Source organism: Boleophthalmus pectinirostris, unplaced genomic scaffold (assembly GCF_026225935.1).
Source record: "Boleophthalmus pectinirostris isolate CB_2022bp ecotype Guang Dong unplaced genomic scaffold, ASM2622593v1 HiC_scaffold_7, whole genome shotgun sequence".
In the NCBI taxonomy this organism is placed as follows: Eukaryota; Metazoa; Chordata; class Actinopteri; order Gobiiformes; family Gobiidae; genus Boleophthalmus; species Boleophthalmus pectinirostris.
The window spans coordinates 8,415,773-8,434,996 of NW_026571473.1; the positions used below are offsets into that span (position 1 = coordinate 8,415,773).

Consider the following 19,224-nt stretch of genomic DNA (forward strand, 5'->3'; position numbering starts at 1 on the left):
CATCAACAAAATGTCAAAAATGAGAAAAGTGGAGCCGAGTCCAGGATTTTCCAAGAAATATGGACTTATTCCTGTTTGCATACAAGTTATTGTTAAAACATTGTGTTGAAAATGCATTTTTCTTAAAGTTTCAGCTTGTTCATGATAATATATTTAGTAAAAGAAAGATTTAATAAAAAAAAAAAAAAAGATTTCTGTAATAAATTTGTGTTTCTCTGCACAAATATTTGAACTTATTGTTATTTTTGGGGTTTATATGACATGAGTTTTCTGATCCGGCCCCTTTGGGATCAAAGTAGGTTGGATACGGCCCCCGGACCAAAATGAGTTTGACACCCCTGCCCTAAGGGAAGTGCCTTTCATTTAGACTGTGACGCCGTTTTTGGGGCTTAAAAGCGCAAAAATCTGTAATGACCCTTCAGAGTGGAAAAGTTGAGTACGCTCAGCCGTAGTGTTTCTGTCTACACTGCCCAAGTTGCAAAACTCTGGTCAGATCTGCTCATGTCGCGTATGCGGGTACTTCACATATATCACCACCTCGCGTCACTACTGAGCCGCCTGGCATGCATACTCAATCGAATTCCACACACTTTTGCATCACCGTAAGCACACAGATTTCCTCTCAAAAACGCTTGTCTAAAGGTGGAATAAAAAACTAAGATGCTCTCCACTTTTGCATTTTCTGCTCAGAACATCATCATATAAATGTAGCCTAAGCCCCAGAAAAGCCATCACTGTCTAAACAAAAGGCACTTGCAATAAAATATTTTGTCATTTTCACCCTCAAGCGTTCTCGTGTAAACAGGCCCTTAGTTCAGTAGAGATTGGCGATTCTGGGGCTGAAATGATCGAAATGATTCTAGTGAAGGTGTGTGGAGTTTAAAAACAGTGGAGCACTTCCTGTATGACCACATGAGAAGTTCTCAGCGTAATAAACATGCAGGATTTGTGTTAAACATGTGTGAATGAAACAAAACACATCTCCATGTCTGTTTGTGATGAGGAAACAACATTATAACATAGATTAAGAAATAGCGTAGTGTAGGCATTTCCATTATATAACATCTTTCAGTTTTAATCCACACACATGTCTATTTAAAGCCTAAAAGCAATGCTCCGTACTATGCACCCACTGCCAACAATCTTCCTGCCAATGCTCGCTAAATATTTACACAGTGCTCAATCAGACTTAGGTGATTTTCTCCACGTTTTATTGCCAGCGGGGATGACTGCATGTAAACAAATATACGCAAATATGGCTCTCAACCCCGTGCCCCAAACATGTGTCCCACTCCTGTTCACTCTTATGCCCAAAAACTACTATAGCATTTCATTGACTGTAACTTTTTGGCAAAACACTTAACTCAATATGAACTCATTTTATTAGTCTTCTAGTTCAGTTATTAGCTATGGCAAGAGTTAGTGGTCTATAATGCACAATCTGTTTGGAGAGTAGTAAAAATCAAGTGTTTATAGGTTGCAGAAACGTATAGTGGAATTAGCTGTTTAAAGGGTCTATGCCAAATTGAATCTTGTGAGCGTTAAGTCATGTTATAAAGCGGTTACCACCTCAAAATATACCTGGAATTGTGTTTTGTTTCATTCACACATGTTTGAGTAACACTTTATTATTATTCTGTCTACATCTCCAAAGCTCAAAACTAGAAAATAGCGTAATATCGACCCTTTAATTGTCAGATTGCAGATTTGTTGGCCTGGTTTATGATTAATTTTTCTGTAATTCCTGGGCCTATCCACATGAACAAACAAAAACTGACACAAAACACATAAAGCGAGGTGAAGAATAGATTCAGAAAATGGTTCCATTATTCAATTCTTGTCTGTCTTGTCAGTTAAAGTGACTTAAGCTGAAAATGAAATTAATATTGCAGCTTTGTGGACCCAATCTTCGACTTCGATTTTGGATATTTCTCTCAAAAATACTACCTTATTTTTTGGTCTATAAGTCGCACTTTTTTCATAGTTTGGGTAGTCATGTGACTTACACTCCGGTGCGACTTATATATTAAAATTTTGAGACTAACAGCCACAAGAGGACGCTCTAGGCTTGTGTGTCAGTATTTAGTACTACCATTACCCCTGTACCGCTGTCACTTTGCACTCTACTGCACATGCCTCCTGTAGAAAAAGTCGCTGTCCTGCTGCAAGTAGTGAAATATGTAGCCGAAAACGGTAATCGAGAAGCAGAAAGAAAGTTTGGAGTGACCGAGAAACTTGTGAGGGACTGGTGGAAAGAGAACACAGCTTCATGGCAACTGGGCGGGTGCACCATGCAACTTTCCTGGAAGTCATTGGATGAATCGACAAAGCCTGAACTTCAATCACAACCGAAAGCATGCTGTTGGGATTCAGAAAGGCCGGACTAATACTAACTGGAACTGATGCTGAGTCTGACGACAGGTACACAGAAGAGGAAGCAGCGCTCCATTTACCTCATAAATCTACAGTTTATCTCCGGAGGTCGCGCAGAAGTGACACCGAGGATGAAGAATTCAGTGGATTTAGTGATTTGGAGTGAGATCGAGAGTTTGGTAAAGTTATGTTTTGTTGTTTCTGCTGTAATTCTCTGAATAACTATTCATATGTTACGTCAACATATTAACCACTATTCAGTCTGTTGTTCTCTATTCTGTTGTTATTACTATCATTTGCCTTTCAAGATGAAGTGTCGGTTCCTGGTCTCTGATTTTATAAAATACATTTCCACAAAAAGTGCAACTTATAGTCCGATGTGACTTATATATGTTTTTTTCTTCTTCATTGCGCATTTTTTGGCTGGTGCGACTTATACTCTGGAGCAACTTATAGTCCAAAAAATACTGTAATTTTCCCATAGCGTTACACAGACCACTTCCCTCCATCTGAAATTATAACACCATCAAATTGTAGAACGTGAATTTGACTATAGCTTTTTAGGCAAAACACTTACCTCAACATGAACTCATTTTATTAGTCTGGTCCAATAATTAGCTATAGAAAATATTAGCAGTCCGTAATACGCAGTCTGTTTGGAGAGTAGTAAAAATAAAGTGTTAATATGCCTAAAACAACAGACGGCTATTGGGAGCTTTGGCATGGCTCAGGCCCCTGTTATGTTAGGGCCAAATTTAGACTTGAGATTGCATTACTCAGCACAGAGCATATGGATGACTGCTTTGATGGTGCCGTGCTGTGGTGATAATGAGGATGGAAATAGCTGTAAATGAGATGACTAGAAAAGGGACAGAAGAGGGCATTATGTGAGCTTGTATGTGGTTTTTCAATTACTTGTGATAAAGTGTAAATAAGAGGGAAAAACTAAAATATATTCCTTACTTTAAAGGTTCTATATTACACAGAATTGACTCTTGTGAACTTTAAGCCATGATATAATCTTGTTACCTCATCAAAAACGTACTTAGAGCTGTGTTTTGTTTCATTCACACATTTGAGTAATCCTTATTAATCTGTCTTTCCAAAGCTCACAATGCTCTGTTCAGCTTTGTGATGTCAGGAAGTGGGTAAAGTTAACAGCTGCCTTTTATCTTTTGATCAGTAGAAATCTATGGATGAAATGATCCAAATGATTCTAGTGAAGGCGTATAGAGTTTAAAAATACAATGGAATACTTCCTGTATTACAACATGGCACCACAAGTGTTTTCCGTTTCAGAGAAGAACTCAGCCTAAATACGTAGGATTTATGTGTTAAACATGTGTGAATGAAACAAAACACAACTCCAGGTCTGTTTGTGATGGGAAACAAGATTATAACAGATCAGAAAATATCCCAATGTAGTCCTTTAAATCACTTTAATATAACTACACCTTAAAATACCTTAATAACGCATGAAGCAGCACGATTGTGTTTTAAGAATGAATGATGCGTAGTGAAGAGGTTGGGAGTTAAGTCATGTGGGAGCCTTTGTTCGTGCATTACTGAGGTTAATTAAAGTCCTGTTATTATAAATATTATGTAAATATTATGCTTGTCTCCATGGCGATGTTATTGCTCTCCCTGGAATGCACCACAGCGCGGCATTAAACTTCTTATCTTTCATTCAATTATTGCTCAAAAATGTGTACTAAATATGCATGAGCATGGTCGCCTCTCCATAGATCTGAACTGTAACTTGGCTTGTCTGGTACTACATGCTTTTCTTCATGGGAACCATCTTATAAATGTGTAGCCTCTATGGAACACTCTTTGCAGCTTCTCTGTTGATACTTTGCAGCTGATGTCATCAACATTCCCTGGGGCTGTGAAGCTAACTGAAAGCACCACTGTGTCTGAAGCTTTTTTACCCTCATTTGAGCATAGTCTGAGTAAACAGCTCAACAGGACCATGAACACTCATATTGATTACAGGCATCTGAAAATACGTTGTTTTGATCCATTTTGTGCTTTTTCTTGAGTTTTCAGACTATCTTAAAATGTTTTTTGTCTCTGTCCGCAACTGCTGAAAATTTTGCCAAAAGACATACATGTAGAACATCCGCAGGATGATGTCACTGCAAAGTATTAGTAGAGTCAAACAGGTGGCAGGTACTATGATAAAAGTTAATAAAAGCGCATATTATAGAATACAGGAAGGGCTCCACTGAGTTTTTAAACTCCATACACCTCCGCTCGAATCATTTGGATAATTTGCAGCCCTGATTTTTGAGCTTTGGAGATGTAAACAGACAAATAATAAAGGATAACTTGAACATGTGTAAATAAAACAAAACACAACTCCAGGTATGTTTTTGAGGAGGTAACAACATTATAAAATGTCCTAAACAGGTGGCAAGTTCTATGAAAAAAGTTAATAAAAGTGCATATTATAGAATACAGGAAGGGCTCCACTGTGTTTTTAAACTCCATACATCTTCACTAAAATCATTTGGATGATTTGCAGCCCTGATTTTTGAGCTTCGGAGATGTAGACAAACTAATAATAATGCATTACTCGAACAATTATAAATTAAACAAAACACAACTCCAGGTATGTTTTTAAGGAGGTAACAACATTATAAAATATCTTAAAGCTCACGTGACTCAATTTTGAGTAATATAGGACCTTTAACCATTAGAGCGTTCAAAGAGGCTAAGCTCTAACTGCTGTAATTGTAAGTTAAGTGACAGTATTGTTCAAATGACGTTGGCACAGGTGAAATGAATGCTTGTGTAAAGTAAACACGGGTGATGTGGAGCTCCGCTGAAGACCGTAATGCGCTGTAATGAGCGCAGAGACGCACATGGGACGGTGGGGGAGTGTCTGCGCGCGCGGGGAGACCAGAGCGAGTACTCCGCTTCTTGGAGCAGATGTTTTCATTCACAACTCATCGGTCGCGAGAGGAGGACGCTACGGACTCCTAGAGACAACTGCGTGCCTCCAGCTAACTGCTTATTTGATTTGCACCATGTCGTTACGCGGAGTCGGTTTGCTTCACCTTTGCGCACTGGTAACGCTGACTGTCGCGCGCAGGAGTTCACCGGAGCACGAGGATGTTCAGGACAAGATCAACAGCGCGCGGTGTACGTCCAGGTGTCTCACGCTACACATGACGCAGCTCACGGTCGCCTTCAGACACGTACAGGTAAGATACGGTCATGTCATTCTTGTCCTTTTTCTTTGTACACGCTTCTAAACATGTGAATAACCTATAGCTTATAACAAAATACGTCTGTAGTTTTACACGAGACATTGAAATAAAGTGTATCTTGGCTCGATTTTAAACCAGATTCATACTTAAAGAATATTGTGTGTCCTTCATGAGACCATAAACGGCACATTTTGGGTCCTGTGGTTAACCCTGATGTATTAATATGGAAATGTATGTAATGGGCTGTGGTCTGACCAGTGGACGATGAAGTGTTCAGTTTTGTTAGTAAAAGTACAGATACTGGAGCAAAAATCCTCAAGTAAAAGTAAAAGTATCACACACAAAAATCGATTTAAAGTACCTGGTTAAAAATGTACTTAAATGTGCACTGTGTAACTTTTCAGGTTGGTGGTCCGTTACCACAGAGATGCTATTGCATTGCCTGTAATGTTCCACAGTATGGTAATAAACTTATATAAGATGCATTTATTTGATTATGGGTTTTTATTGCTCAAAATAATGCATTCTTACTGTGAGTGGGGTAACCTCTTCATAGATCTCGGCTGTAAATTGCCTTATAGCCTGCTTGTTGCTATGGAAATTAAAAAGCTAGTGCCATACTGTAACATTGGAGGTAAAACAATAACAACTCTGGAAACCTCTACCAGAAAAGCTACACTGTGCACCTTTAAAGAGTAAAAAGTAAAAGTATCTCGCTGATTTTGCGATCTTATAAAGCTTCAAATGTAGTGATTTTGATACAGATTTGAAAATAATTTTGTTCAATTGACTTAATATTTTTCCAGCTGTTTGTATTTGTATATTTTAGCTTGCTCAAACTACGAATGTGTTACAAATAAACCTCTCATCCTTTTCAGCAAACATTTCTCAAACATACATAAAATAAAAATACTTGTACTTTTCAGTCTTGTTCAGAAATGTAGTGGAGTAGAAAGTACAGATACCTGCTTTCAGATTTTGTGAAGTAAAAGTAAAAGGTATCCACTTTAAAATACACATACCTAAAATTTTTGCTTAAGTACTGTACTATACTACTTTTACTTAGTTACATTCCACTGCTGGGTTTGACTGGGCATAATTTTACCACAGAGAGACTATGCCAAAGTATTCAGTACTACAGCTGCCTATATCAGTATTTTAAATCAACTGACGGCATTTACTACAACACAGAGTTTGGAATACACACTTTTTCTCATTAGCGAATAAACTTTTGCAATTACAGCTGGATAGAAAGCACCTGTATAAAATCCCAAAACAAAACACGTAGGTGAATCAAATGATAAGTTATTGCACCTGTCTAAAGACGTTCAAATAGAAATTATCCACTTCATTGGGACGAGGCTATTTACTTGAATGTGATAATATGACATAATAGTTACCAGCTTCAGTAAGAGGAGAATTGAGATCTGTGGTAGTGTTGCAATCAGTACCACGAAGAGCTGTCTGTTTGCTGCTGCTGCTGGATTTCGTGCTTTGTTGTGAAGACGATTTGAGAGTTAAAATGATCAGAAAGAGCCCTGTGCTGATTTCAAATGCAGAGGAGCACTTTTCGATTGCCAACAGATGACATCCAGAGATTGCAAGAATGAAAATGAGTATTCAGAAATACAACTACAACAAAACACAATGCAATATATGTTTCTGATGAGAAAAACTAAAATATTTAAAGTAGGTTGGAATACTACGGGTCGCTGTAGTTGTCATAGTGTAAAATTTAGTGACACCCAGATACTAATCAAAAATAAAACTAGTATTGAAACTAGATTGACCTCCTCATTTGTATATGTATTGATGCCTTTTGTGAAATAGTTTATATGAATTTGATCAGTTTCCCATGGTGATATAAAAGAAAATATATACTGTATGTTGTTGAAAATGACTTTATATTGTTTAATGAGCCCATATTACACCATTTTCTGATTCTATTTTAAAGTTGTTTCCTCATCAAAAACATAACCTGGAGTTGTGTTTTGTTTCATTCACACATGTTAAGCATACAAATCCTGCATATTTAGGCTGAGTTATTCTCTCAGACTGAAAACATGCTGTTCCACCTTGTGATGTCATGTTCAGGAAGTGCTTCACCGTGTTTTTAAACTGCATACACTTTCAACAGAATCATTTGGATGATTTCAGCTTTGGAGTTACCAATCTCTACAGAACAAAAGGTAAAAGGTAGCTGTTCATTTGAAAGCTACCACTAGATGACATCAGAAGGTGGAACAGAGCATTTTAAGCAAGCAAAGTGGAACAGAGCATTATTCAAACGTGCGTGAATGAAACAAAACACAACTGCAGGTGTGTTTTTGATGAAGAAACAACATTATAACATGGCTTAAAGCTCACAAGAGTCAATTTTGTGTAATATAGAACCGTTAAGTTATAATTAGCTTACAATTGTGGTTTCAAAATTGTCATTGAGAATTTATCTTTTTTCATTTTGAGTTTAAAATTTTGCATTGCTGTAACTGCCTGAATTATCGTTTTAAGTCTCATACCTGTACCATAACAGATGTGGTAAAATATTAGCTTGAAAAACCACCAAACCACCAAAGCACCCTTGTAACCCCGGAGTTTACAGTCAGGTTATGTGCAGTTCAGATCCATGCTGTTCCTCTTATAGTGGCCTCAGACTCTCCTCCTGGTTGTGCTGTGCCCTGGCCTCGCTCTGAGCCTTTGTAGTGAGGAATGTGAGATTAACAGGGACATTAGGACGTTACCAAGTTGGAAAAGCCACTTATCGCTAACGGCTTCAACATGTGCGCGCTGTAGTGGGTGGGAAAACCATTAAGAGCTGTGCGTTTGCCGTGTTAGCATGCCCCAGCAGCTCAGAGCACTGCAGTGGGGCTGTATGTATGTATGGGGTAGGGGTTGGAGAAGTACTTTGTTACTTGAGTAAAAGTACAGATACAAGGGAAAAAGATAACTCAAGTAAAAGTTAAAGTACTAGTAGAGGGTTTGCCACCTGTTTGTCTCCAAGGAAATGTTATTGCTTTGTCTAAAATGTTCCACAGTATAGATTAAAATGAACTATCACGAGGGAGGCAAGCAGGTTACAGCACTACGCTACATTACAGCTCAGATCTGTGAAGAGTCGCCCCTATTCACAGAAGGAATTGTGGTATTTTTGAGCAATAGAAACATGTGTAATGAATAAATGCAAGATGGATATGTTTAATGTCCACCATCAAGTCAATAACATCTCCACGGCGACACCAGAAAAGCTGCAGAGTGCTCCTTTAAGTAAAACTATAAAGTACCTGTTTAAAAATATTCTTAAAGAGTTAAAAGTAAAAGTATTTCACGTATATTTTGAGATGTAATGATGCTTCAATTGTTCTGATTTTGATGGAGATTTGGACTGAAATTTGCTCAAACAACTGAATCAATATTTCTTTTCCGAGCTGTTTTTCTTTGTATATTTTTGTTTGCTGAAATTATGAACTTTATAACAAATAATCTCAGCCTTTCAGACATTCACAAACAAGTATTAAAAATGCTTTTACTTTTCGTTTAAAAATATAGTGGAGTAAAAAGTACTGATCCCTGCTCTCAGATGCAGTGAAGTAAGTATCAATTGTGCACTCACACGAACCACTTGTAATTATAAGAAACTGTATTCTTTCAGTGTCTAGTTGATTTTGTGTTTTTTGTGATGTTCTCGTCTTATTTGCACCTGCTAAATGTTTTCTGCATCACTACTTTTTTCAAGTATCCAAATTGTTTTTTTGTTGTTGTTGTTTTTTTCCGGTGCAGTCCCTTTAAACAGTACCTAGCCCTAGTGTCTTGCCACTTGTGCATTTTGTGTTGTTGGTAATGAGGTGGCCCCTGGATGTGTGTGTGTGCCAGTTGAGGGCCCATAGGAGCATACATGTGATTTTTATGTGCAATGCAGTAGTCAGTTCTTAAGGCTTCAAACAGCAGCAGCAGACACAGGACTAGTGACAAAAAACTAAAATCTAAAATTGACTTTTAAATATCATTTTTATATAATTTATGTTCAAAGGTGCATTGTGTAACTTTTCTGGTGGAGGGTCCATGAAATGCTTTTCTTCATGGAGATGTTATTGGTTTACCTGAAATGTTTCACAGTATGATATGAAACCTTTCTATCTTCATGAAGACCATACCAGACCAAGTTACAGGTCGGCTCTGTGGAGAGGAGAACCCGCTCACAGTCAGAATGCCTGTTTTTCTTTTTTGTAGTTTTGAGCTATAAAACCACCTGTAATTGAATAAATGTAAGGTAGAGCTGTTTAATGTCATACTGTGGAACATTCTAAGCAAAGCAATGACATGTCCATAGAAACAAGAAGGCAACGAATCCCCAACCAAAAAGTTACATAGTGCGTCTTTAAGAATAACTTCATTTCTTGTTCCATACTGAAGATCTTAATGGCATTTTACAGTATAAGCAGCCGATTTTCATGTTTTTATTGGCTAAACAACATTTTTTAACTGTACATGTATCACCGGGAGGCTGAATTTTCTGAATAATCTCAAGTTAGAGAAGTGGGTGGGGATAGGGGGTAGGTGAAAACATACATTTTCAAAGCATTCAAGCCTAAAACGCAGGACTACATCGAATTACTCAAACATGCATGAAACAAAGGGAATACAACTCTAAGTATGTGATTACTGACTGAAAACCATTATAACGTTAAAGTTTCAAATGTGACAAGAAACAAATCATCAAATTTACACATGCGATGTTTTAGTTAATCTTTTATGAGAAGAGATATTTAAATAGGCTAATTATTGTAATGTGTGGTCTTAATGACTGTGGTTTTTGAACAGAATCTGGCTGCATTCTCTTTGTTCAGTAAATTAGGTGTCAAATTCCTGTGTTCTTTTACTAACCACAGCCCTCTTAAATCTTAAACCATATGTCTATCTAAAGTTTCGGGGTTTAAGATTTGACATTTTATTTCATATTACAAACATCTCAGTCCTGGACAAATAAGGGATTACATCGGGCTTTATGAAATATGATAATTACTCTTCTCCAGTAATCAGCATGTAGGGCTGAGCGATTTTGCCTGAAAATATAATTAGAAACTATAACTATAAATGTTCTGCACACTGTAGAAAATGGTCAAAGCCAAAAAGATTGTATTCAGTGAACTTATTTAACCCATTTGCTATTGGGAAAATCTTTTATGAATGAGATAAAACAGACTCTTGCATTAGAATTGCAAGGCCCTGTGCTTCACTTTGGTCCCTGTGACTGTGAGTAGCTTTATGGAATTTTCAAGGCAATTTCCAGTGCAAGAAAAAGGGGAAAATAAAATGTGATTATCTTTCAAACAAATAATTTGGAACTTCAAATTCAATTAATCAATTTTTATACTAGCCCTTTCTGCATGTATCATAAGTTAAAGGTGCACTATGTAGCTTTTTGGTTGGTCATCTGCTTGTTTCTATGGAGATGTCATTGCTTTGCCTGGGATGTTCCACAGTATGACATTAAACAGCTTCACCTTACATTTATTCAATTACAGGTGGCTCAAAAATACATAGAAAAACAGGCATTCTGACTGTGAGCAGGGTTGCCTCTCCACAGATCTGACCTGTAACTTGGTCTGATTTGGTCTCCATGAATATAGAAAGGTTAAATGTCATACTGTGAAACATTCCAGGGAAAGCAACAATATCACCATGGAGAAAATCGTTTGACAGATCCTCCACCGGAAAAGTTACACAATGCACCTTTTAATTCTAAAATTTACTTCCAAAAAAGCAGAATTACCAGGCTAACTATTTCTTAAAGGGCCCTTATTACACTATTTCCAGATCTATATTATAATGTTGTTTCCAAATTTACCTGGAGTTGTGTTTTGTTTCATTCACACGTTTAACACACAAACCCTGCATGTTTAGGCTGTGATCTTCTCTCAAACAGAAAATACTCTGTTCCACCTTGTGATGTCATGTGGTAATACAAGATGTGCTCGACTGTGTTTTTAAAATCTCTACGCATTCACTAGAATCATTTAAATGATTTTAGCCCTGGAATTGCCTCTAATCTCCACTTAACAAAAGGTAAACTGTAGCTGTTAACTGAAAAAAAAAAAAAAATCATGACATCACAAGGTGGAACAGAGCATTTTGAGCTTTGGGGATGCAGACAAACCGGTAATAAAGGATTACTCAAACATGTGTGAATGAAACAAAACACAACTCATAACAAATCTGTTTTTGATGAGGTAACTACATTATAACAAATTAAAACTAATAAAATATCGGACCTTTAATTATATCAAGGTTCTTATGTCATTGTAAACAACAGCTCTGACCCACTTCTCCCTTTGAACCACATCCCGGGAATACCCTTATGCCACATAGCGGAAAAAACGCACACTGACAGATAAGTGGCCATTGATTTAAAGGAACATTTAAAATAGGCTTTTGACAACAACTCCAGTAACCCACACCTTTTATGACGCTCCTCTCCTCCTCTGCCTCTGTCACCGCTGCTGCTGACGGCCTGCTGTCTGTGGAGTCCAGACCCTGTGTTTTGGGTCTGTTTGGAGGATGCACGTGGTCAGCGTAGAGCCACCAGTATGTGATTCATGCGTGTTCTATTTACACCTCCATCTCTGGGTTTTCCAGAAGCTCCCCCCTTGCGATTGAGTCATGATCTTTTATAGTGCGTTGTGTGTTCACATATGTCGCTATGTTGTCATGTTTCCAAAAATCGAGCATGGAGTAAACAGCTAAAATAAGAGCGGAGATTTTGGATGAGAAAAACAGATCTGATGTCGCATTGTTAAAAGAGTTAGAAATCTGATTCTAATCGATAAAAACTAAATACTTTTTTAAGCAATAGTACCAGGACAACTGAGGGATTATGTAGATATAAAACCACATGGAAAGTACTTAAATTTAAAGTTGAAAATCACATTCTGGTATTAGTATTGAAATCAAGTTTGAACTTTTAGTATCGTAACACTAATGACATATACTTCAGTGTAGTCTAGTTCTAAGAAAATGTCCTTAATAGGTCAGTGTAATGTAATTGTGACAATTTAGAAGTAAAATGTTGATTAAAATCCCTTTGGAGTTGGAAAGTTGCACAACCCTTGAGTAGCCTTGTAAATGTATCACCAAAAATCATCTAATTAACTCAAATAGAGTTGAAATTATGGCCAATTCAAGCATGACAAATTATCAGAAGGGTTAATTTAGGATAAAAAACATTGCCTAATGTCATAGCGTTGATGATAGCGTAATTTCAGATGGAGAGCTGAACCTTAAAATCATTTGTTAGTGATTGGCTTCCAAAAGTTGCCATATTAATCTACTGCTATATCTGTCTATAATCTTTCAACTTGTAACAATCATGTTTTATAGTTTAAATAATGGCAGCACTTTCTGAAGCTACTGTGAAAAGAAATCCCATTTTTTTTATTTACACTGACCGAGATGATGCTGAATTTGTGCCAGTTTTTGTTTCATGTGGCTAGTCTCAGTAATTACAGAGATATGAACCGTAAACCAGGTCAACAAATCTGCAATCTGACAAAGCAGCAAAGTCCACCATAGATTTCTGACCTTTCCTTCAGCTCCTTTTTAAACTATGCGATCCTGGCATGGTTTAATGTCATGTGAACACAACAACATGAAAAACAATTCTAGTCCTTGGTAATTTTGAGACCGTATTTCACTGTGGGACACTGAAATCTCTTTTAAGTCAAAAGAACAGTCGAAAATCTTAACACGTGTGGAGTGTTCGTGCGTGTAAACCCCAGCGTGAGGTACTAACAAGGACCTACTCGAGTAAGATGGATGTGGACAGCTCCAGTATGGATGGGACAGCTCAGTGTTGGAGAGGAATCAATGGCTCCAGATCTAAAGAGAAAGAGCAGAGGTCAACGAGGCCATAGGCTTCACCAGTGATGGGTGAGGGCTGGAGTGAGCCAGAGAAGTGAGTCTTCAAAGGTACAGTGCAAGTTTTGGTTTTGTTTTTTAATGTTTAGGGATAGATAATATCAGTATGTCAATATTATCAGGTATTTCTTGTTCAAATATTGGTCCGATATTGGAAAATGACTAGATGTTTGAACAGACTAGAGAGTTATAATCGAAAATAGAAGAACAATGAAACTAAACTTAACTGTATACACCATCAGAATAAAAAATACAAGGAATTAAGAAAAGTTGCTTTGTGTACTTTACAATTAGTGAGCCTTGCTTTAGATTTTAAAGTATATCCAATATTAGCCAATGTTTCTATCTAATAAACAGCATTCTGAATCCCTATATTTTAAAACTGAGCTGGAGGACAGGTCAGAATTCTATGGTGGAATTAGCTGTTTTGCTCTGAAATTGCAGAGTTGTAATTACTGGGCCTATCCACATGAAACAAAATGTCCAATGCCGTCTCTGTCAATACAAATAAATATTTTTCTTTTCCACAATAGCTTCAAAAAGTGGAGCTATTTTTCAACTCCAAAGGCATGAATGTTGTCAGTTGAAAGGACTTCAAGACATAGATTTATATGACAAGTTTGCAGAGCCAACATCTAACAAATAATAATAAGGTTAAAGTGTGATAGCTCTTTCAAAAACATAAACCCAACCTATTTCTGTCATTTTCTGAAACCAAATAAGTGGTAGTACTTTTTGTGTGTTTCTTGCACAGCTCCTTCAGATATACTGTAGTTTTAATCATTTGTGTGTCTATCCTTTGAAAATACAGATGTTTTTTGTGCATTATTTATGTTTTGCCTCTCAAATTACATTAAATACAAATTATAAATCTGATGTTACATTTCCCCAAAATCTAGTTTTGAAGTAACTACCACCTCTGCTTGAAACCAAATAGTTCTGTACTTCTTCCATTCCTAAACATTTACAAAGCTCACTCCACAAACTCAAGCCCTTTAAGGACGTGAGGAGCAGCCGGTCAGAGCTGAGGGCCAGTGCTGAGTGAGCTGTGTTTATGTGACCCAGATGCTCTGCGGTAGGTAAGGCTAAGGTAAGGCTAATCAGCTCAGATGTCACCCAGACAACCAACCAACCAGCTAACTCCAAACCAGACCAAACCAGACCCAAACAACCCCAACCAGACCCAACTAGCCCCAACCAACCCCAACCCAAGCCCAGCCTCCACAACCTCAGAACCAGGAGCAGGGCCAGGGCCACAGGAGCAGAGCCAGGCAGGTCAGATTGCACCGGGACATGCTCACTGATAAAGACAAGAGACAGATCAGGTCAAGCATAAAGAGGCAGGGACAGGCAGGGACAGACAGGTTTGCCAGAGATAGTAGTGCTCTTAATGCTTTTGGTATGCACCTCTTTGCCAGTGAAATCCAATTTTCTATACTGTGATCAATAGCAAAAGCAGCATATCTGGACGATTGAGGGATTACACAGACATGTTGTGAGCAAGTTATACTCTTTAATTCTGATTAAAACTTATAGCGTCTTTTACTGAAATCCTATCTTCCACTTACGTACAAATGCGCCACGTTTGTAATAGCTTCCATTTGTAACAATAGAAAGTTATTCGTTTCTAATAGCTCGGTAAGAAAATGGAACCAGTCTGATATATTACAGGAGAAGTTTAAAATGTTAATTTGTGCGCATATTTCCTGTAGTTCACTTTTGAATGTGGCCAACCAATCAGGTACAAGTTTTTAAAGTGTCAGATTGTCAGTAATTCATTTTGTATGACTAACTACTGCAATATCTGTGCATATACTAGTATTTCAATCGTTTTAAGATTATTATAGTAGTATAAGTAGTATAAGACTGTTTAATGAGTTTCACATATCAAGTTTGATAATTCAAATTTTCATATTCACTTCACCCGTGATGAAGAGTGTTGTTTTCTTCATTGCGTGTCCACCAAGTTCAAGTTCAAGACCCAGAACCAGACCCAGCCACCTCCAACCACGCCAAACAGCTCTAACCAGACCCAACCAGCCCTAACCAATCCCAATCAGACCCAACCACCCCCAACTAGACCCAACCACCCTCAACTAGACCAACCACCCCCCAACAAGACCCAACCAGCCCCAACTAACCATCCCAACCAACCCAAACCAGACCCAACCAGACCTAACCAACCAGCCCCAACTACCCCCAACCAGACCGAACCACCCTCAACCAAACCCAATCAACCTGCCCCAACCAGACCCAACCACCCCCAACCAGACCAAACCAGCCAACCTCAATCAGACCCAACCAACCACAACCAACCAGGCCCAACTACCCCCAACCAGACCCAACCAACCAGACCCAACCACTCCCAACCAGACCCAACCAAGCCCAACCAACCTGACCCAAAAACCAACCAACCCCAACCATTCTTTATAAGGAATTAGCACTGATACTGGCTGGTCATCCGCTGCCAAATTCAAGTGATGGATTACAAGTGGTTTAAGACCCAGTGTCCTTAGGTGACACACTGACTAATACAGGGATGATAAGAGTTGAGGTGTTTTTTTTTTTTCTACATAATGAAATTCCTTATTCTTCTGCATTTGACCCATCCTTCAGTGTGACTGGGGCAACCGGTCAGGAGATTACACTAATTTTTTCTACGTTTTACTTTGATTGGTAGCCCAGATCAGCCAGAGGAAACTACAAAGATCTAGATGAGTTTACATTTCTTCAATTTCAGGCCATTTAGTTCAGTAATGATGACAAGTTAGGATTTTCTTACTGATTGATCTAAATACTAGTTTCAATTTGTTTCTGATATACTTTTTATTTCAAGCCAAAACAAACGCTTTTATTGGCTCTCATTTCATGTTAGATTATCTTGTAACTAGTGAGAAATGTCTTGAAACCATAGAAAAACACTTCTACATATTGAGTTGAACCTGTGATCTTGCTATATCTCGAATTTTAGATAGTACAACTGAAGAGATTTTATTGTAACTTATGAACTGTAATTAACCTTCTTGTATATGTCTTTTTAATGAATTTTGTATTTATGGTTTATGCTTTTTATATACAGTATTACTTTTCCAGTAGTGGTACAAAAAAATTATGCAAAATTGACTCTTCTTATTAGTCTGTCTACATCTCCAAGGTTTAAAACACAACTACTGGTATGTATTTTTATGAGGAAACAACATTGTAACACAATCAGAAAATAATGTTGTACAGGACCTTTAAAGTTCGGAATTTGAAGACTCCAATCTTCAGGACAGGTGTGCATGATATAGCTGCAGACAGACGATCAATGACAGGCTTCAGCGGGTTCTAAGGGGAGAGCAGAGAGACAGGTGAGGCAGGTGAGGAGCGGGCGACAGGAGCAGACAATGGAGGGTTTGATTGAGCGCTCAGATAAGACTTGGTCAGTGTCACCTGATCGGCACAGAGTCCAGAGGAGGTGCAGAGATGTGAGAAAGTTATGGCAGGAGAAGACTGACTCACTCACCTGAGACCAAGAGGGGACATACCAGGACTGAGGAGGAGAGAAGGGACAGAAAGTGAGAGAGAGAGAAGGGACAGGAAGGAGAGAGACAGGGGAGAGAGAGGAAAGAGAGGGGACAGAGAGAGAGGAGAGCTATCAGCTATCATCCTTAAAAAAACAACATAGGCCATTGGTTAGTTGGTTTAGTTGATTTAGCTGGCTTTAGCTGACCACCTGAATAAAAAGACATATAACTTTATTTGAACACTAAAATGTGATTACAGTTTGTATTGGTTTACACCAGAGAGAGGAACTTTACTGAAGAAACATTTCGGCTGCGCTTCTGTGTGGCCTTTGTGTCTCAGTCAAAGGTCTCAGGTCAGTTTAACAGGAGGACTGGTCAGGGAGGGTCAGCAGATCTATGTCAATGCAGTTTGAGGAGAGAAAGAGCCAAAAGTGTCCCTCCTCTGTGTCCTGCAACATCACAGTAGTGTCCAAGGGTGAGTCAGGTGAACACAACAGGAAAGCTTTTGTGTTTGGTTGGTGATGAAATGGGACATTCCCATGAAGTAGCTCCTCTGGAAGGTCTGAGTATTTCTACTAAAGGTCTTCTGCCACATTTACTGCAACATACGGTGTAAGAAATCATTTGATGTAAAAAGCTTTTAACATCATATACTGTACTAACAGAGAGGAGAGAAAGAGGGGATGGGGGACATGCAGCTGTAGAGGCCAGATACCATATTTTTCAGACTTTAAGGTGCACCGGATTATAAGGCGCATTAAGTGAAACAAATGGACAACACTTGAGACTGATCCCTTAGCTCAGGCATCCAAGATCCATTGGCAGATCGTGGTGTAATTTGCCTGGGGTTGCCTCCCTGCCTTGGTGAATGTGTATTATGTCTTTGGGTGGATAATTTAAGTTTTTTTTTTTTTTTTTATTTCCTATGAGGAAGACTCAAATATACATTGAGTAATAATGTGTTTAATGCAGCTTTGTGCACATTTGTTTACGTTTTACATAAACAAAACTTAAAACCACAGGGCTAATTTGCATAAACTATAAGCACTGAAAAAAACAGGTTGCTCCTTGTGTACTGATGTGATTTGCTTCTGTCGGACTAAAGGACACAACTCACCTACTTCGCGAAACTCCGGACTTCGGTAGCAATAATGCTCCAACAATCCATCAAGCCCTGCGACTTCATAGTTACCAAAGTCGTACTAAAACATTTTGTTTGTTTTCAACATTTCGGTTCAAGGTCAGTAAGCACACCCAGAATTAATACATAAGGCACACCGGATTATAAGGCGCACTGTTGATTTTTGAGAAAATTATGCGATTTTAAGTGCACCTTATAGTCTGAAAAATACAGTAGGCACAAAGAAAGTCTTCCAGACAGGCAGGTGGCAGACCCTTAACCGGAAATGTTACACAGTGCACCTTTAAATAAGCAATTAAATATTTGATTTGGTTAAGAATCCCTGTTTACTGTTTATCTTGCCTATTCCAGATTTAGTGTTACAATTCCAGTTTAATAAGACCAGTCACTTTGTGAGGATGTGGCTCCTATGACCAAAACATGACACACTTCAGTCTGCAGTAATTAGGGACTGGTGTCGGGAAAGTTCTGTGCTTTTCTTGTTCTTTATGGGGAGTTGAATGGGAGCTGGTCATAGCGCGTCCATTCTTTTCTACTGGGGCTTACACACAGGTCAGTCAGCCGTCCACTGTCATCTGGGGACCATTAGCTGAGTTAATGCATCGTGTAAAAATCCTCTCTCCACTGCGCTTCACCGCGAACACTGACCACAACATCCAGCAGACAAATCTCAATCTTATGTGCTCAAATCGGACACACATTTGCACTTACTTCCACACCGATTTTTGCTTAAAGGTCCTGTATTACACAAAACTGACTCTTGTGAGCTTTAAGCCATGTTAGAATGTTGTTACCTCATCAGAAACATGCCTTGAGTTGTGTTTTGTTTCATTCACGCGTGTTTGACTAATCCTGCATTATTAGTCTGTCTACATCTCAAAGCTCAAAATGCTCCATTTCACCTTGTGATGTCATGAAGTATAGTTTTCAAATTAACAGATACTTTTTACCTTTAGTTCAGTAGATATTGACAATTCCAGGGCTGAGACTATCCAAATGGTTCTAGTGAAAGTATATGGAGTTTAAAAACACAGTGGAGCATTTCCTGTATTACCAAAAGACATCAAAAGGTGGAAGA

The 19,224-nt window shown here is 38.3% G+C and overlaps 1 protein-coding gene across 1 annotated transcript in view; it reads left to right on the plus strand.

Moving 5' to 3' along the window:
• The first annotated feature begins 5,212 nt into the window (after positions 1 to 5,212).
• anos1b (anosmin 1b) overlaps positions 5,213 to 19,224 on the plus strand; it is a 108,800-nt gene continuing 94,788 nt past the window's right edge. Inside the window, exons 1-2 of the mRNA XM_055164763.1 lie at positions 5,213 to 5,424; positions 5,471 to 5,582. Coding sequence (XP_055020738.1) covers positions 5,213 to 5,424; positions 5,471 to 5,582 — 324 coding nt within the window. The remainder of the gene's footprint in view (positions 5,425 to 5,470; positions 5,583 to 19,224) is intronic.